Raw genomic sequence first — 20,863 nt, 5'->3', positions numbered from 1 at the left:
GAAAACTAGATATAGAGTTACCATTCGATCCAGCGATTGCACTTCTTGGTATATACCTGGAAGATCGGAAAGCAGTGACACGAACAGATATCTGCACGCCAATGTTCATAGCTGCATTATTCACAATTGCCAAGAGATGGAAACAACCCAAATGTCCTTCAACAGATGAGTGGATAAATAAAATGTGGTATATACACACAATGGAATAGTACACGGCAGTAAGAAGGAACGATCTCATGAAACATATGACAACATGGATGAACCTTGAAGACATAATGCTGAGTGAAATAAGCCAGGCACAAAAAGAGAAATATTATATGCTACCACTAATGTGAACTTTGAAAAATGTAAAACAAATGGTTTATAATGTAGAAAGTAGGGGAACTAGCAATAGAGAGCAATTAAGGAAGGGGGAACAATAATCCTAGAAGAACAGATAAGCTATTTAACATTCTGGGGATGCCCAGGAATGACTTTGGTCTGTTAATTTCTGATGGATATAGTAGGAACAAGTTCACAGAAATGTTGTTATATTAGGTAACTTTCTTGGGGTAAAGTAGGAACAGGTTGGAAGTAAAGCAGTTATCTTAGGTTAGTTGTCTTTTCCTTACTCCCTTGTTATGGTCTCTTTGAAATGTTCTTTCATTGTATTTTTTTTTCCATACAGTTGATTTAAAAAAGAAAAAAAAGTTTAAAAAAAAAAAAAAGGGAAAAAAATATGTAGTGCCCCCTTGAGTAGCCTGTGGAGAATGCAGGGGTATTGGCCTACACCACCTCGATGGTTGCTAACATGACCACAGACATAGGGGACTGGTGGTTTGATGGGTTGAGCCCTCTACATTAGGTTTTACCCTTGGGAAGACGGTTGCTGCAAAGGAGAGGCTAGGCCTCCCTATATTTGTGCCTAAGAGCCTCCTCCCGAATGCCTCTTTGTTGCTCAGATGTGGCCCTCTCTCTCTGGCTAAGCCAACTTGAAAGTTGAAATCAGTGCCCTCCCCCCTACGTGGGATCAGACACCCAGGGGAGTGAATCTCACTGGCAACGTGGAATATGACTCCCGGGGAGGAATGTAGACCTGGCATCGTGGGATGGAGAACATCTTCTTGACCAAAAGGGGGATGTGAAAGGAAATGAAATAAGCTTCAGTGGCAGAGAGATTCCAAAAGGAGCTGAGAAGTCACTCTGGTGGGCACTCTTATGCACACTTTAGACAACCCTTTTTAGGTTCCAAAGAATTGGGGTAGCTGGTGGTGGATACCTGAAACTATCAAACTACAACCCAGAACCCATGAATCTAGAAGACAGTTGTATAAAAATGTAGCTTATGAGGGGTGACAATGGGATTGGGAAAGCCATAAGGACCACACTCCACTTTGTCTAGTTTATGGATGGATGAGTAGAAAAATAGGGGAAGGAAACAAACAGACAAATGTACCCAGTGTTCTTTTTTACTTCAATTGCTCTTTTTCACTCTAATTATTATTCTTGTTATTTTTGTGTGTGTGCTAATGAAGGTGTCAGGGATTGATTTAGGTGATGAATGTACAACTATGTAATGGTACTGTGAACAGTTGAATGTACGATTTGTTTTGTATGACTGCGTGGTATGTGAATATATCTCAATAAAACGAAGATTAAAAAAAAAGAAAAGAAAAAAAAGAAAACATAAAAAAAAAAAAAAAGTGAAATAGCAGGCATTATGTACTCTGATTCCTAAAACAACCCAAACAGCGTTTCATTGGGTGTCTGAAGAGGTATGGATTCTCTTTTATACATAGACCTACATTTAATACACTACATGGCAAAAACCACTTCTAAAGAAATTTTAAGAATTTGGCACAATTATTCTCTTTGTAATGTGCAATGTTCTAGCTGCTGAATATCCCCAAGTAAATCCCTGTCCACCAAAGTGTTTTATTGAGCCAGTTGAATACTTTGAAAACTGATCAGTCCTAGCTATCAAGATGACTTTCCCAATAGGAGTTTCTATTACCTGGATAGTAGTTATGTGCATATGTTTCTGTGCAAGTTCTCTACACAGTTGTAAAGTGTCACTGATTTTAACTGTTGTACTTGTCCACTTTTAATAAAGCATATAAAATGCTTTAAAAAAATGAATGTAGCACAGGTTTTCACCATTAGTCTCATTTATAAATAAGAAAACTGAAGCTTAGTGAAGTTAACTGATTTGTACAATAAATAAATTTTTGTTGCGCCACTACCATGTGCCAGGTACACTTCCAAGTATTGTGATCAGGGCTGAAGAACACAGTAGTTGATTAGACAAAGACTTATTCTAGTTGGGGAGATGGGTAATAACCAAATGTATAAAGTAATGCTACAAAGTGGAAATGCTGTGAAGGAAAGTCAGACAGGATAGGAGGACAGAGAGTGAGGTGGGGTTCTCTTTTAGATGGGCTGATCATGGATTCTGAATTCCAAGTCCTGGACTCAGTCCTCTGCTCCATATTGCAGTCTCTTGCTGAAGGAAGCTGATGGTCATAAAACGAGGCCCTCTCCTTTTGCAGATACTTCTCAGGGCTTTGACTGTACACATTTGAGCATCAGAACCCTCCCAGCACAAGGCCTCCTCCACAATCACAGGCTATGCATAGCTCCCCTTAGAATCCCACAAAGTTGGGTTGCTTTACTTAGCTTCACATATAGATTATAAACTCCTCAGAGGCAAGGATCACATGCACACAGTCTACAGGAAGAATATGTTGACTAGTCATTTGACTGATAAAATAAAAGCAACTGAAAGAACTGGTAGACTGTTTTCCTCATTCAATACAACTCATGCAATGGCGAGATTCTCAGATCTATGGGAACTCTGCAAAATAAGCCTAGCCGCTCCACCACTCCTGAAGTCCAAGGTCTCTTCTACGCAAACCCTATTGGGTAGCCCAGGACCAAATAGGTTCAATGGAAAACCAGATCAGTCCAGGTGATAGTAAGTAAGACAGCTGGGTCAATTTGTCCTTATTAAGCAACCATGATGTTTCTGCAAGGATGGGCCTCATGACATTGCAGGTAGTGGAGGGTAGGGGAAAGGGTATGAAGAAGAGAGTAGCGAATCAGAGAAAGAAAATTAGACCCAAATTATTAAGGCATAAACAGGAAGTTACTGAGCAATAAATTTACCCTGTACCAAAGAAAAAATGAGTTCAGTCTCTCTGAGTTTTCTATTTAATTTTCACAAACACATCCTAGATGCATTTTTGTTTTCGAAAAATAGTTTATTTACAGCACCATTGGATATCTTTCACTTTTAAAGAAAAGCATGTGTGCATACATTTTGGGAGGTTTCACATGCAATCAGCAAAGAGTTCTATAAATTTTGTATCTTAGAACTTTAATAATTCCCCCAAATGTGATGATTATATTTTGGCAAAATTGTCTGTGAGAACAGAAAGAAAACGTTAAGCAACAAAACTCCATAATACTGTAACATAACACCAGACCTCCAGGAAGGGGTCACCCTCTTTTGAAAATCATTGTCCTTTCTAGGCTCTTCCCATTTGAATTCAGAGCAGGTTCAGTGTCACTGGACTGGCTTTGTACCAAGGGGAGAGAGTTGATCCATCTAGCAACATTCAGGAAAATTCCATGTAAACAAAAAGGTCCACAATAAAACACCTGAAAAGAGAAGCTCCAGAAAATGACACATCTGCATTAGCTAAACTACTCTTCAAATGCATAAGAACATTTAGATTGCACTGAGGATGTATGTTCCATTTGAGAAGCTAATGTCCTGGTTCTACCTGTGGCTACTCACATACAAATCCATTACGAAGCACAAATAGGTGACTGGGCACCAGGTGAATGATAGAACCATACAGCAGGCCTGCAGTCAGTGAGAACCACCCAAAATAAATCTGAAATCCAAGTCAGGTCATGTTTTCTCACTTTTTTTTTAAACCCATCTTTTTTGCAGTCCTTAACTGCAAAAGATGTGATGATATATATTTAAAGTATATTTCAAAGCAGAAAATGTATATCTGTCCACTAGAAGAAAATGAATGAGTTGGCAAAAGATTAATTAACCTAAATAAATATTTTGTTTTAACATCTGAACTTGTCATTAGCTGTTTATCAGGAACCATTAAAAAGAAGTATCAAGTTTAAAATTGATAATTTTAAATATAAAAGAGAATTAAATAACTTAACCCCAATTATCAATGGTACTTTTAACCAGTCTCATTTAGTAGTGGGTTTATCAAATTTAGGATACTCATGAATTGAAGAAATCATCACAGAATAGTGAGAGAAAAGGCTTTTTTGTTCATTTAATTCACTGTTTGAATTATTCATCTGTATAATCAGATTTGTAAGGATTTTTTTAATTCTATTTTTTCTTTAAATGTTCAAAGTTCCTAAGTAGAGGCAACTTCAGTCTTTACTAATAACTCAATCTGACCTTTAAAAAGTATTTTAAAGACTGCATTTTGCAGAATGGACTATATTAAATGGATTACTGGGCCCTGAAGGGACTTTACTCAACACCTTCCCTAAACTACACTTAGTTCAAGCCAGTGGTTCTGAACTGTGGTAATTTTGTCCCCAAATGGCAACGTCTGGGGACATTTTTAATTGTCACAACTAGAGGGATGTGCTACTGGAATCTAGTGGGTAGAGGCCAGGGCTGCCTCGTAACACCCCTCAGTGCACAGGGCAGCCGCCTCAACAGAGAAATCTCCAGCTCAAAATGTCACTAATGCCGAGAATGAGAAACCCTGGCTTAAACATAATGAAAGATCCCACTACTTCAGAGGGCAGCTGCCTTATTAAAATCCAAAATCTGCCTTACTGATTTCCCTGATCTTCAAAACACCCATTCCTACTGAATTAGAGTTCCTGATTTACTCCCACTACAGTTTGATAATTCTGTGGGGTGGGAAATATAACTCAATATGAAGCAATATTCTAATTCTTCCTCAAATAATGCCTCTCTATTTTATTGATATTTTGTCAGCAATGGAGCCTGGTAGCTCTCTGGAATGTTCACAAGGGTCAACTATCATAGGGAAAATTAAACTCTGTTTTCAAAAACAAAGTTTAAAATTAGAAGATAAAGGCAGACATACTACTTCCAATAGCTGGTGCTGAAATAGTGTGGAAAGCACTCTTTCTATAGAAATAGAAAAAGTACTAGAGGGTAGATGGGAATTTCAAAGAGCAGTGGTAAGGCCTTTTTCCCCTGAGCTACCTTAGTTTAGCATGCAGACAAACTGATCCTGACCTAACACACAGAGGTTCCCACAGGCTTCTTAAAAATTATTTTCTATTTTGTGAGAAACAAAAAAGAGGAAATTTTCTGAAATTAACCTAAAGAATTCCAAAATACCAAACTGGGTGGCAGTATTTTTCTAATCTCCAAGAAAAATAGAAGTGTTGCAAATCTACTGTTCATCAGGTACCAAAGCCACTGAGCAGGGCTGATTTGAAGGAAACAAGAAAAACTCTTGCATTTCCTTTCAAGACTTAAAAGGCAGGACAACTCAAAGGAGAGTAAAACCCAAGTCAAAATACCACACAGACTTTGCATGCATCACAGTGCCTGGGGTAGCAAATTGAACACCTAACTCAATATAAAAAGATTGTTGTTAATTGGCCTGTTTGGGCCTTATTAAACACACTCAGCTAATCTGTCTTTTAAAAGGTGTCATTTCACACTAACTACTCCATAATTTGGTATGTTCACAAGTGTATATGGGAAATACTTTTCTGAAGTTAGATTTAATCATATTGGAATTAAATGCTTTTTCCTTTCCAGAAAAATACTTTGAGATTAATTAAAGAACATTATTTGGATGCAAACTAATATGCATTCCTTTAGCCAGATGCATGAAAACTATGAAATTAGAACTTTTCCTTTTTAATAAAGACATAATGATGTGAAATCAAATTAGATTTTCAAATTCGGAAATGAGAGAAAAGCTCTTCACTGGCTCCGGGGTTAGCCATCTCAATCAACACTTACGTCAAGAACTTGGCCCTGCATATCACCATGGTGAGATTCATAGAGAATCCCCTGGTTTCTATGAGTACATGCCACACCTTTACCTAAAACGTAAGTGTTGTCTTACATTTTACACCCTTTTTAATTATAAAGTGCCTATAATGTGGCCTGATAAACTCCTAGGTGTAAAAACATATTTAGGCATTTTTTTTCTGTTTACCTGATTCATGACCAATTTAAACTCAGATAATAAATTTTCAAGGAGTCAAAATTTTCCTATTCTATTGATCACAGCCGCCTACTTCTTTTAGCCTTAGAATTTAAGACGGACGCTTTTTAAAAAGGTGATGGTTCTGAAAGATGTGGGTGCTATTTCTTTTACCAATTCAAATTTCTTGTGAGTCCTGTGCAGATTCTAAAAAGGACCCAAACCTCCAGCCAACCCATGAAAGAAGATACTAGTGTTGTAGTAAGGCACCTCCCAGGCCCTCATACTTATTTCAAGACTTTTTTGATTAAAATACTGATGACTAAACAATCTGTTAGAAACATAATAGATACTTCTATCAGTACTAATGTAGATGGGTGATAGGTCTGAATCAGATTCTAAGAAGCATATTTGAACTTGGTAATATGGGTCACAGATGTAAAAGAAAATTCTAAGCTCCTCAAAATACATTAAAAGCAGCAATTAAATAAATACTCATTTCTCCCCTTGGACATAGACTTTTCCGTCAAGTTGTTAGTTGGTAGCTATAATACATACGTTTAAACAAAACTAATTAAAGAAAAGGCAATCTAGCTTATTTATTTGGCAGGAATGAATACTCAATGTATATATTCTTCTATCCCACAAATGCTTATTTTCTCTTGGTAAATGCTATAGATCAATATAATCCTACTGAAGAAGCCTCAAAGGAAATTAGACAAATAAGTAAATCATTAGTAAAGCAATAAAGGAAAACAGTTTCAATGGGACTGACTCTAAAAGACAGTCATTTAAATACTTGTGTCATACTTGAGAATGAAGAACTATTCCCACACTTCCAAGTGAAATAATTGAATATTATCTATTTAAACATTTGAACAACCTACAGCTGTAATTCATTTCACAGCAGAAAGTAAACATTAGTTTTTCTCTCCACCTCTCAAAATGAAGACAATCCAAAAGCACTTTCTTTTGGATACCCCACCAAAATCTACCTCTTCTAATGTTGTGAAAACATTTTCTACCCTAGTAGGTATGCATTTTACATGTATTCAAAATGAGTCAAAAGACAAAAAAAAAGTGTCTGCAGTGACAAGAATACCTAACATTCCTCTATAAATGATCTTCCAAGGGAATAGGAAAATAAAGCTATCATGGATTTTAAAGTTTCTTTATGTACTTAGGTTCTGGGCTCACCTGAGAGCCAGTTAGAAGCTCTAATCAGTTAAGAAAACAAAGTACTTTAAATCCTCTGTGCACAGTCATTGAGTCCCAGCCTTCAGTGTTCCTGATCTATACACTAGTGCAGTGTGCTTTAGAAAATGAATGCTCAAACTAAATTGTTGAAGACCCACATTAGATGCCCAGGGTGATGCTAAGGTGTTATCCATCATATAAAAATTATACAAACAAGTTAAATTAAAATCCCAAATAGCCAACCCCTTACTGAACACAGAGAGTGCACACTGCGAGTTTGGTCAGTGCCTACAGTCCACAAAGCTCGTTCCATAAGCCAAGATGATGGCCAAGTTAATCAATTGTCCAGTCTGCTTATGTAGGTACCAGGTTAAAAATGTGTGCTGTTTACATAATGTTGGTCCTCTTGAGTATTTTTAAGCGCGTGTCTGTGGTTACTCAGACAGCCATCCAAAGACACTTCAATAGCCACTTCCATGATGTCTCTTCTGCTGAGGCCATCACTTTGGTTTATATCTAGAGTGGAAGAGTCATTGTGCTCAGCACAGCCATTGACATGGGCCAGGGGCAGTGCTCCGGGGGGACAGCACAGCTGCTTCGCACAGCCCCTAGAGATGCAGGGTGAGCTGCAGAGGAAGAGCAGGTCCTTCTGCTCCTGGGATTCCTTCCAGTCCACATTTTCAAACTGGATGGTCACATTGTGGATTCCTGCATTGTGGAAGATTTCTCGAATTTTTATACTGGCATCCTGATAGCCCCCATCCTTTGGATACTTGATGTGCAGGGTGGCAATGATCTTTCCACTTATAAGTTCCCAGATGTGCACTTCATGTACACTGCTAATTCCAGGCACACTAGAAAGTCTGCTCACTAGAATAGAAAAGAGCAAACAAAAGCAAGGTGAGTGCTAGCATCAAAACCATGAAACTAGAAGGGTATTGTCCCTGTAAGCATTCTTGCCAAAACAACTATATGCATCTACTAAGAATAACACAAAGAAAAAGAGCCATATCTCTAAGGGTGCATTTTCCCATAACTGTCTTTCTCCTTTCTGAATCCCTGTACAACATGATTTTTAGCCCATATAAGACAATTTAAAAAAATGGGTTTAACATCAAAAAAATAATGCCCAGGGTTTGGGGGTATATGAGGAACAGACACGCTAATGAACTCCTGGTGGGAGTATGAAGTGCCTACCTTTTTTTTTAAGGGAATTATTTGGCAGTGTGGATGAAAATCTTTAAAATGTGGATACCCCCTTAGACTGAAAATCTAGTTCTAGGAATTCATTCTAAAGGAAATAACCATGGATGTTATAGTATTTATGTAAAACAATACTTTGGACAATGCTTTTTTGTATTAATGAAGACATGGAAACAATAGGGAAACAGTTAAATCAATTATATAATGAATGGGATATGATACAGGCATTAAAGAGTAAGTTGCAGGAGGACATTTAAGGATATGGGAAAATGTACGTATGATTTTTTTAAATGAAAAAGTGAACAGCTCAACTGTATATAAGGCATGATCACTTTGTTAAAATAAAACATCAAAATACATACACCAAAATATTAAGGGTGGTAATTCCTGGGTGGTTGAACTAGAAGAGGTTTTTCTTTTCTTTTTTTTGTTGGGGGGGGGGGAGCTTTTCTGTATTTTCCATACAAAAGAGGTGATATGGAGTAGTGGTGATGAGCAAAGACCCTGGAGCTGGCTAGAGTTTGAATTCCAGCTTAGTCATTTACCGTCTACACAACCTTGGGCAATTTACCTAACCCTGCTGTACCTCAGTGCCCTTATCGGTGCATCTAGGATTATTTTAAGAATGCAGAAGAGTTAGTATAAGTAAAGTCCTTGGAACAGTACCGAGTATGTAATAAATGCCATAAAAGTGTTGCTAATGTAATTAATATCAATTTAAAACATTTTTTTTAAATATTGCTTTATTAAAAGGCAATATAAACTAGTATACATCACAAATTGTTTTGTCTATGTTTATTTTGTCTTCTCAACTGGGAAACAAGCTTCTGGGAGGGCAAAGACAATACTGTATATCTGCTTCTCTGTATCTCCTCTCCCCTCCCCACAACCTCTTGTGCCTGCAGCATTGAGTAAATACTAAGTGTTCAGGAGATGGAGGCTAATTATTTTAATGCCTCTGTACAATAAAGGAGCCAGAGAGGGGATGGCAGGGAGCTACCCTTCAGAGAACAGTCACATTGTAAATTGCACCTTCATCTGAGGAGAGCCTAACCAGGGCCATGCAATGTATTATGATCCATTTGAATCTAATTACAGGGACCTGTCATAAAATAAGATTGTCAAAGTTTCAGCCTCATAGTAGGTCTGGGTTCTGCATCATGTTTACTGGCTCACTAGTGATGCAGTAGCAGATATGCATGCATATAATAACAGCAGATATGCATGGAATAGTCAGTTTCCATCTATAAAATATCATCTCCATTCAGAAACACTAGAAATAAAGTTGTACATTCACTTTCTCACCAACAATTGAATAGTTCTCATTTAGAAACTCTATAAAGTCTCCAGAAGTTTTCCTCTCAGATGCACATTACTAAAGTGAGAGTTTGACCTTCTGTTTGAGTAAAGCAAAGAACCAGGTTTCATTATTAAATAATTCATGAATAATCTGAAATTAAAACACTGTCTTTTGTACAGTGTCATAAGAGACATGGGTCTTGCATGCCCATGAAAAAACAACTAACTAGAAAGCAGGATCTAGAATATGGATGATTTATGCTTTCAGAATATGAAGAATAAAAAGCACATTCTTGGCAGACATGGCCTTATTCAAATGAAAAGAAACCTCTGACATAAAAATATAAATAGCTGAGGAATGCGTATTGGCCCAAGCACTAGATTCTCAGAAATTTACAGTTGAGTCAGTTAATCACGGGTTAGAAAGGACCTTTGGTTTTTACAATTGAGTCATTTTACCAGGGTACAAAACACACGATAGATGCCTGTATCTCCTGGAGATTTAAAGCAGTTCAGAAAGCACTACTCAAACATTGCATTGAAATAATGCTGGGCCCTTGGACAGAATAACAGTAAATTGACACACGTTCTAGGTTAGAACCCCACCCGACTTACTCAGCTCTTCCATGTTGACTCCCTTGGGGACCATCTGTAGCAGAATGGCTGCAGTCTCTCTGATGAGTGGAAAGGCAGATGACAAAATGATGATGACCATGATGACAGTGAGGCTGGGGTCAATGTAGCACTGCCAGTTACACGGGTCCTCAGGTTTCAGAGGAAGCACATAGAATATGATGGCTGCGACCACCACAACCACTGACCCCAGGGCATCGCCCATCACATGCAAAAGTACACCTGCCCGGAAGAAAGAAGGATGGCTAAGGCACAAATCCAAGTTTTGAGAGCCACGGGACATTCTGCAACTCAGGTTTCCAGGGTTATTGATACCTGTTGCTATTTGTTTTATTTTTGGTTAGAACAGCAGGATGGATCAGCATGAGGAAATAATGGCAATGGCTTCTCAGAAAATAAAACCCCAGGCCACCCTCCTAGGACCCAGAGAACCTGGGAAATAAAATAGTCTAGGAAGATTCTGAGCTAGCAGACAGCTAAGGGAAAAGGCACTGCCATCCCGTAGTGCAAGTCACTACCACTGCCGTCCATCAGAGGGCGTCCAACTGGAAAGGAGAAGCTGTGCAAATGATTTCTTTTCCTTTCAGGCAAATGTCTGGGCTTTAAATTGTTTTCAACATTGTTAAGAGGAGAAAGTACCAAGATACATCAAGAGAGTGGTTCCTTTTATTCTTTATCTTTCTTCTGCCCTGATCCATTACCCCCTTCCATGTTTGCATCTGTCTTCTTAAACTGTGTTTGATTCAAGAAGTGCTCAAGAACAAAACCTGACACTGTCTTTGTGAGCAGTTTTCCACTGAATAAAGATCCATTTGGCACAATAAAATAAAAGTAAAATTATAAGGTAAATTGGATCATCAATTTTAACAGTACAAATACAACAAGTTAAAATAAGGGAAATTGTATATGGCTGAGGGGCTGGTAATACAGGAACTCTCTACTTCTGTGTAATTTTTCTGTAAATCTAAAATTGCACTAAAATAGTTATTTTAAAATTCTACAAATAATGAAAATTAAGAATGCCTTTAATTAAGGGGACATAAATTGTGATGTAGAAAACACGCACTCCTCAGCAAAGATTCAGATGCGCAATTACTTGTCAGACAAAGACTAAAATGGGATTTAGCAAATTAAGTGAAAATTCTTGTCAGAAAGTTTGTAAAAAGTAAACACAATGTATTTTTTACAGAAAGCAACTCAAATATTCCTATTCAAAGTGCAGTTTGTAGGTCAGCAGCAGTAGCATCACCCGGGAAATGCAGAATTTCAGACCCCACTTCAGACCCACTGAACCCAAATCTGCATTCTAACAGGATCCCCAGGTGATTGTAACACACTGCTCCAGAAGGGGAAAAAAAAATTTCATATACATATACATATATATATATAAATATATATACATATATATATATATATAAAGAAAGGTCTGCTTTGCTTCTCTAAATATGCCAGAGATTCACTCAGAATTATAATAATCCAAATTACTGATAACTCACTCAAGGCTAAGACTGAATGGTATCACTTTGAAGATGCTTTAATTGGGCTAATTCTTCTCTCAGCAACACTTGGAGGATTCTGAGTAAGGTAAGTAGCATCTGCAAACACACTAGATGTAATTTGTGATGACTTTCCCCCCAAAATTGCAGGAATAAAAAACACCTAGGCATTTTCTTTTGACTGTTTACTTGGGGTAACAGGATCCTTATTTGATAAATAACAGCCCCAATTCCTACTTCTGACCCCCTTCCCTACCCACCCCTGCAAAAGAACTTCTTCCTTCCCACTCCTTATCCTGGGCTACAAAGGGAAGCTCAAACCTTTCTCAAGAGTTGGTCTACACACTTTATTCCACTGGGAAAAAACGAAGATACAAGCTTTAAATTTCTTCAGGACAGTACAAAACACTACCATAAAAATTTATAAACAAAATTTTGAAACAAAAATATTCCCTATACCCACTTAATGTCATTTTCACTGCCTGAGACAGGGTGTTATTTTTTTCCTCTGATTGTTTCATGCGTGTTCCCCTCATTTCTTCCATTAGACTAAAAGTAACTGGCAAGTAAAAGCTATGCTCTAAGTTTCTTTTGACTACACTGTAGCACTGGAGGCATGTAGTGAAGGAACACAGTAAAAGAGTATGTGCTGGTTGACTGACTCATAACTCCCATGATGTAAAATAACTCCTGCCCTTTTCTTAATAATAATTGAAAAGATAGCTAAATTTATGCACCAGGCATTGTTTTAAGTGCTTTACATGTATTTACACATTAAATCCTCCTAATGATCCCTTGTGATGGTTACTTTCAGCATTTTACAAATGAGGAAACTGAGATGCAGAGTAGTTCAATATCACACAGCTGGAAATTGTTTCAGCAAGGATGTAAGTTTTGGTCATATGACTATAGAGCCACTCTGCATCCTACCTCATATAAGTCCTAAATTCCAATTTTAGGTTTTCCTAAAATTTTTAGGCCCACCAGGCGCCCCTATGAATTACATAAGATATTCACATTCAAACTTGGTTTTCCACCAAAAAAACCCACAGTATGAATTGTGGTCTGCATCCCAGTGCACACTGATACAAACTGAAGCAAATGTTTCATTAAAAAATCTACCCTTATATACGATTTATTGCTATTTTCTATTTTATGTCAATCACTTCTAATCAGTTTTTCCAAATGCTGATCCTAATTCACTAAGTTGATTATTTTATGACCCAAACTATCATGACCTTCAGTTTGATGCTACTTAAAGCATCATAACACCAAAGTTTGGAGATTTAACATTATAATATCTTTGCTGGCCTCCCCTGCAAAGATGAGGAAGACATTATCATTATCCCCTGGGGGCCACAATTCAGTGGGAAAATTTTGCAGTAAGTGTTTCAATAACCTGCTGGGGGAGGAAGAGCATCCCCTGGGATACCTCAGAGAAAGCTTCCCCAAAAGTGTGCCGTTTGGGTGGGTCTCTGAAGAGGAGACAAGCAGGGGGGCAGGAGAAGGCATTCTTGGCAGAGAGAACTGAGGTGGGGGGGGCTGCAGATGGAGGACACACTTGTCAAGCAACATGTGAGACTGGTGTGCTAAACTGGGAATCACAAAACCTGATCATGTCTTTATGAGCCATGGATCTGGTGAAAGTTAGTTAACCTCTCTGAGCAACAAGCTTCTCAGATTATTCAGATAATAATTAACATGTGCCTCACCTCAGAGGAGTATGTGAAACATCTGAAAACCCACTGAAAAGTGTACAATACTGAAGATGAGGAGGGAGACCTGAGCTGCAAGGTTCTGCTAATGGTGGGCACCAATTGTTGAGTGGGTCCTCTGTGCTGGGCACTGTGCCAGCCACCAATGTAATGCTCACAAAAACACAATGATGTCGAGGAGGCACAAAGGAGTGGGGGAGAAAGGTGAGAAGGCAGTGAAGGGATGGGAGTGTGTGAGGCAGTGAAAATGAGAGGAGGAGAAGAGGAAGTGAAGGGGTGAGAGGGAGGCAGTCAAAACATGGGGAGAAGGGTACAAATGTCTAGAAAAGAGTGTGGCACCAGGACATGCAAGCCCTTGCACAGCAGCAGTGCCTATGCCTTATTCTGGATGCAGTAAAGGTGTCTGGCAGACTCTGACATTATCACATCTGTGATTCAGAAAGATAAATCTGGCAGTATCTGAGAGGCAAAGATCACCACGTGGTGGAGAGTTCAATCACCTGATTGCTTGCAACACTCTCAAGATAGTTTAGCAAAGGTGGCAAAACTCAGCACTTGGTCCTCACCAAAACACCTGTCACATAACATGAATTGGTGATTTGCCATAAGTTAAGCTTCAATAAGTGTCCCAGCATTTGCAAAAGCCATCAATGCTGTTGAATTTGTTGAATAACTGAAAACACTGCATTTGCACTGGGCACTTACAAGTGGTTATGAAAGAAAGAGAGAATTTTCTTACTGGACAAAAACAGAATTAGAAAGAAACATCTCCTCAACAGGGATTCATTTTCATATAATATCAGAATTAAATTCATTCATTTAAGTTTATACTGAAACATCATTGTCTTTCTGTCACTCTGTTGCAACATCTGTTGCATGCTTGAGCCTATTAAAGAAAAATCACATTGACACTGACAAGAATTTAAAAATAATTCTGGTTGCACTGTGCTTTACAGTAGAAGATGGGGTGTTTCTTAGAACTATTTTTTTTTTTTAATTTCCATTGGAATAAGGGGAACAGTAATGAAAATCAAGAAATGCTTTTTGTTCATAAGGAGGGCCCATTAGCTGTTACCCCTGCAGATCTGGGGGAACACTCCTGCTTTCTAGAACAGTTGCTTGATTGGCAGAACCATAACCACCTAGCAGAATGTGTATACTGGAAAAGCAAGCCATCATTCTCCAGGGGCCAGGGGCAAGGTGCAATGATAGGGGGAGCCAGAAATGTGAAGCAGGGGCCCAGGATTCCAGCCCTGGCTCTGCTGCTAGCTGGGGTGACTTGGGAGAAGTCATCAGACTCTCTGAGCCCTGTTTATTCATCTGTAAAGGGAAGGGGTTGGAGCTAATTTTCCCTGTCTTTCCAGCTCTAACTTTCTGTGGGCCTCTGAGGTGCTGCCTTGACTTGCAGCTCCAAAATGACGCCACAAAAGACTGAGGCCCAAAATGTAGAAAGGCTGTCATGCACCTGTTAGCCCCGACACAGCACTGAGAAGAAACAGCCGGAATGCGACCAGCTAACCCTAACTGAAGCAGTGTAGCTCTGAGTCCAGCTCCACCACACATTACCTGAATGACAGGAGTACCCACCTCGTGAGGTTGCTGCGAATACTACCTGACTCATTCACAAATAGTGTCTGACGCAAAGTTCACACTCAATAAAAATGTTAGCTGGTATTCCACCTGCTTCTGTCTAAGCACTTTACATGCCTTTCCTCACAACAACCCCAAAAGGTGGGTACTCTTGCTACCCTCATTTTAAAGATGAGGGAATCAGAGGCTTAGAAAGGTTCAGTAACTTGCCCAAAGTCATAGAGCTCTTAAATGGCAGAGCCGGGATCCAAACCCAGGCAGCCTGAGGCCAATTCTGCTCTTTCAGCTGCTGCACTGATCACCTCTTTCAGAAGCTAGGCGTGCACTTTTATCAGTACCTGTGGACAACAAGGCTCAGCCAGGTTCAGGCAAGGCCTTTCACCACTTTTGTTTTTCTACCTGGGAGCTACAATAACTTTGGACTAAAATTTAGCAAGATCATGCATGCCCCTAATATTATGCTTCCCAGTCCAGGTCACAATACTTTTTAGAAGCCCATGCATTGTTTTCCAACTTCCTTATAGGTGTAGGGAATTGCTTTGTAAAAGAGATGTAAGACTCTCAAAAATAAAGGCATCTCCTCTATTAGTATATATAATTTCCACCTAAGCCCCACTACAAATTTCTCCCAACCATCTGAAGGTGAAGGGTTGTTTAAACTTTGTTGAAATTCCAAACGTCAAGGTTGGGGATTGATACCTTCTGGAATCACTCTGAAGCACAGCATGTGCCCAAGGTGTTGGAAAGCAGTGATGCTGTATACAATGCAGTCTGGTGAGAAATGCACCTCTGCCCTATGCCCAATGCCTGTGACCTTGAGCATGTGGCGGGAGGAATGCTAGTGATGTGCCTCCCACGTGCCTCACCAGAACCTCTGCTTTGGGCCTGGATATGGGGAATCAAGAGTTAACAGATCCTTCCTAGAAGCAGCTTTCTGGCACAAACAATTAGTGCAGGGAGGTCATTCAGCAAAGCCATTTACCTTGGATAGCAGCCCATTTAATTTCTTCCCACTTTTATCAAAATCACATTCAATTAAAATAGGCTCCATTTCTGTTAGTGATCTCTATGGGCAGGCAAAACAAGTAAAGCAGTAACACGACTTTGGTGTATAAAGCTCTGGTGCAGGCAGCACTCCACAGGTCTCAGTGGAGGGAGGACAAGTCATTGGCAACTAGTTCCACCCTCAATTGACACAGTGATTAGGCAAGAGACTAGGATCATAGTCTATGCATGTAATTTGCCTACTTTCAAACACACTATTCTTTATTAAAGTCAAACAGAAATAAGGCGTCTAGCACAGCCCACGTGTACCACTGAAAAGAATTTCAAATTGACCCCAAATCTTCCTACCTCTGATATTCAAGGCTTCAGACTTTTTCTCCTTTCTCACAGTCTCTTCAGGCTCATTCTGGGTGTTCAAGGAATCACCTGCATTCAAAGAAGAAATCTTGTGTTGTGTATAAGTTCTACAAACGAAAAGAACCAATGGACTCAAAAACAGGTTTCATTATTTTAATTCCTACTAGCTTATCAGAGACCCTACTCCTCTACACACAAAGTCCAGAACAGTTCACTTTGGCCTTTAAGTAAGCCATGGGATCCATCTTGGACTTCATTCACACTTAATTTCAAGATTAAAAAAAAAAAAAAAAGGAGACCAAGTGAGAACTGTCTCCCAAACCCAAACTCCCAAGGGGGCAGAGGGATGGGCAACAGGGGAGGGAGAATAGCTAAGTTTAGGTAGCAACTGATGAAGGCAGAAGGGAAGGGAGAGTGCTATCTGTTCCCCAGTAATAGTGACTGATTTCCAAGAAAATCAATACTCCTATGCAGAGATATTGGGGTGGGAGAAGGCAAAGGGGACCTCAGGATCCTGGAGAAAAAGATATCGTGGGGGAAATGTGTTAAACTAGCAGAAGAGAAGTAAAGGGTGACTGCAAAGGAAATGGATTTAAAAAAAAAAAAAAAAAAAAAAGACTCAGCAGGCTGGAGGAAAAAGAGGGCGTGGGAAGAGGGGCAAAGAAGGGGTGGGAGGAGGCAAGGGCAAAACAGTCCAGAGGATGCATCCGAAAGGCACCTGCTACGTTTGAGAACACGGTCGCCCCCTTCGCCTCCTTCCTTTCAGCGGGAGCCACCCGGAGAGTCACAGCCGATTCCGAGCTGGGGACTGCCCAGGTCGCGACTGGCTGCCGACCCTCGGCGCCCTGGGGGCCCCCGAAAGCGCCGCGGACCCCGCCACCGGCCAGCTGTTGCTGCTGCTGGCGTTGGCCCCGGCTACAGCTGGCGAACCAGGCGGCGCAGTCCTGGAAGACGAGCAGCCCCACCACGTTGACTGCCAGTCCCAGGGCGCCGACGATGAGCACCAACTCCGGGTCATCAATGCGCTCCGGCCGGGCCAGGCGCAGCACGGCCTCCACGAAGATGGTGAAGCACAGCGCGGTGAGGAAGACGGCGTTGCTCAGCGCGCCCACCACCTCGGCGCGGGCGTAGCCATAGGTGGCTCGGAAGCCCCGGGTGGGACGCCGGGCGATGTAGCCGGCGCTCAGCCCCACGCACAGTGAGATCAAGTCCGAGAGCATGTTGAAGGAATCCGAGAGCAGGGCGATGGAATTGCCCAGGTAGCCTGAGACCAGCTCCGCCACGAAGAAGGCGAAGGTGAGCACCAGCATGAAGATCAGCCGGCACGTCTTGCCTGAATAGCGTCCCATCTCGTCGTGAGACGATCCACGGATCGCCCAGCACCGCCCAGTGCGCGCCTCCTCGCGGCGCTCAGTGGAGACTTGCGCGTCCCGGGGCGCAGCGGTCGCCGCCGCAACAAGTGGGGTCGCGGCGCCGGCGCCCCTGACGCGGTGGAGGCCTGGGACCCGCCTCCCGGGCTTCACTGACGGCCCTGAACCTTGGGCTCTTTATAAGGCGGAGGCAGAGCGCCCCCAGCCTCTGCACGTCCAGAGTCTAAAGGAGTGGCCGCGGAGGCGGCGGTATCTAAAGAGACCTTATGTCGCTGCCGGTGGCCTCTTCCCCCTCCCTTCGGTCCAAGGCCAAACTTGGGCAGACAGGGGAGTTTCTAGGAAAAGAGGGCATGTCTAGATTTCAATCCTCACAGGTACCCCCTAAACAGAAATGGGTTTCACAAATGACGCAGCTTCTCTGGTTTCTTCCGATCACCAATGCCCTGAATGTCGACTCCTGATGATAAGGACTTTGACTGCTGTGGGGTGTGTTCTCTGTAGTGAGCGTGGATACCTTCACGTACCTGCTGCTTGCATTAGGGAGTCACTATTGAAGGAGCCGCCTGTGGCTAGCTGACTGGGTAGGCATTAACCTGGCCTACTCTGCCCTCAGGGGTGCTTCCTGCTTTTCATTTTGTTAAATTTGAGCAAATCCCTCACTCGTCTCTTCCCCCCACGCCCCAGCCTCCAATTCCACTACCACTTGTAGAAGAGCTATTTTATCCTGCCTGCTTGCTCACAGCCTTTGGAAAGGTCACATTATCATTTGTTACCCCCTCATGGCACAGCATCACCCCATTTCTCTCTCCAGATTCTTCTTCCTCAAGGCCTCCTTCCAGAGGGGAACCACAGGCAGACCTCCAGGAGAGCCCACACCACACTTTTCTTAAGCATCCAGCAACCATCCAGCACTGGGGAAAGCACTTTATAATAGACACAAGTCCCTTATCCACCAAAGAAGTCAAGGCAGATGTCTTTTGTGTACTTATCTCATTCTCTAGTGGAAAGAATATTCTACCCACCTCCATGTGTCCCTGACAGCATGACCTGACACCCATGGGTCAATCGACTGACCTACACAAAGGTTTATTCCAAATAAAGCCTCTCCTGTTGACAACAGGCTTTGCTCCAGGTAAAAGTTATCCAGAAGGGAACTGTCTCCAGGACTCTGGGGGAGGCTGAGGAATGGGACCCTTAAAGAACTGTGTTGCTGTTGGTCAGTTTAGGCTTGCAGATTTCTTTGTTGGTTGTTTTTGCTTTATACTCTTGTCTCATTCAGCAAAGAATCTGAAGTGGAAGTCTGGTAATCTCTTTTCTCCCTCCCCAACCCCCAACCCCTGAACTTTAACCGCTGCTGGAAAAAATGCATCCATTTCTGGCTCAGAAATGAATAAAAGCCACAGAATCCGTTAGCGTAACATTCTGACTCAAGCCCTGTTGTCTCATCTTCATAAAACATGACAAGCTCTTTTAATGATCTCGGAGGGTCCCTAACTCTCATGCTAAAGCATCCTTGATCCGAGGGCTCCACCTTATACCAGGTAAGCCTCTAAACTCAGGGAGCTTAGTAAACATGTCTGTCACACTTCCTGGGAAAAAAGCCCTGCACTTAGAATTTGAGGAATTTGATAAATTAAGTTATTCGCTAAAAATCAGTATAAAAGTGATCAATAATTTAAAAGAAGTAAGAAGATATAGACTGATCAAAGGTTTGAAGCTGTGTGACCTCTGTCAAGTTCCTAAGTCATTTGGGCCTGCTTTCACTACCTTAAAATGCTAATAATAATACTACCTCCTCCTGCCATTGTGAGGACTAAATGAGTTAATGTGTGCGAAATGCTTGTAAGAGTGTCTGGCACATAGTAAGCACTCAATAAACATTAGCTATGATGATGATAATTATTATATAGCACATGTGTTACAGAATCACTGTCGAACAACAGACACAACACTGTCTAATACACAGAAGAGATATACCAGAGCACCGCACCCTTCCCAGTTTCTGGCTTATACTGTCTTCAAACTATGAAATATCTGAAACACTTAACGCATGACAGTAAGCAGAGTAGTCAAAATAAGAGAGAGTCCTGTTTGTAACTCACCTACAGGGCCTAAGTATTCCCTGCTAATTTTATTTCCTTGTCATCCACAGTTGAAAGAAAAACCTGAGATCAGCAGAAATATATCACTTGTGCTTACTGCTTAGTCATTCTCCTCACCAAAGAATTGTGTCTCTGCCCCCAAGAGCAGACAGTGAAACTAGGAAGCTGGTGGCTGAGGAAGCCTGGAGGAAAGCTGTAAGTTTCTGAGAAGCCCAGTTCCTGAATTTAATTTGAGAAAGGATTAGGGTTGCTAGTGGTCTCAACAAGAAAAATATTTTGACGAAAACCATGTATATGTGCATGTGTGTGTGTAATTTAGACTGCAACTTAAACTTTCCAGTAAGTTGTAAGATTTCAATAGATTTTTGTTTATGAGCTCTTATTCTCTGACCAGCTTTGTGCTATAGGCATTATCTTATTTCATCATAAAACAACCCCATAGCATAAGTACTATTTTATAGGTGAAGAACCTGAAGCCCAGAGATTTTAAGGAACTTGCCTCAGGTTATGTAATCTGTGAATTATGTAATCTACAGTTTATATAATCTGATATGATGCCCTCGCATCATACTAATTGAAATCTAATCTAGCCATCAAATTACAAAGCATATGCTTTTACCCTCAAATCATATTAATTTGGTCATTTTAATACTTCTTTTGTTCTAAACAAATGAAAGGAATTTTTTAAAGTTCACTTTTTATTGATGTAACACTTGATGTGCCACT

General features: G+C 40.8%; 1 protein-coding gene across 2 annotated transcripts in view; it reads right to left on the bottom strand.

Moving 5' to 3' along the window:
- Positions 1-3,218: 3,218 nt before the first annotated feature.
- Positions 3,219-20,863, bottom strand: part of SLC30A10 (solute carrier family 30 member 10) — a 46,774-nt gene continuing 29,129 nt past the window's right edge. Inside the window, exons 1-4 of one of the 2 annotated variants that reach the window (XM_037823657.1) lie at positions 17,384-18,328; positions 16,657-16,734; positions 10,485-10,724; positions 3,219-8,237 (exon numbers count right to left, since the gene is read on the bottom strand). In XM_037823657.1, coding sequence (XP_037679585.1) covers positions 7,738-8,237; positions 10,485-10,724; positions 16,657-16,734; positions 17,384-18,014 — 1,449 coding nt within the window. In that variant the 5' untranslated portion in view covers positions 18,015-18,328 and the 3' untranslated portion in view covers positions 3,219-7,737. Of the gene's footprint in view, positions 8,238-10,484; positions 10,725-16,656; positions 16,735-17,383; positions 18,329-20,863 lie in introns of those variants that run through there. The other variant, XM_037823668.1, reaches the window with a different exon arrangement.

Source organism: Choloepus didactylus, chromosome 2, assembly GCF_015220235.1.
Source record: "Choloepus didactylus isolate mChoDid1 chromosome 2, mChoDid1.pri, whole genome shotgun sequence".
In the NCBI taxonomy this organism is placed as follows: domain Eukaryota; kingdom Metazoa; phylum Chordata; class Mammalia; order Pilosa; family Megalonychidae; genus Choloepus; species Choloepus didactylus.
Note: the sequence above shows the minus strand (reverse complement) of the source record. Positions and strands in the feature narration are given on the sequence as shown.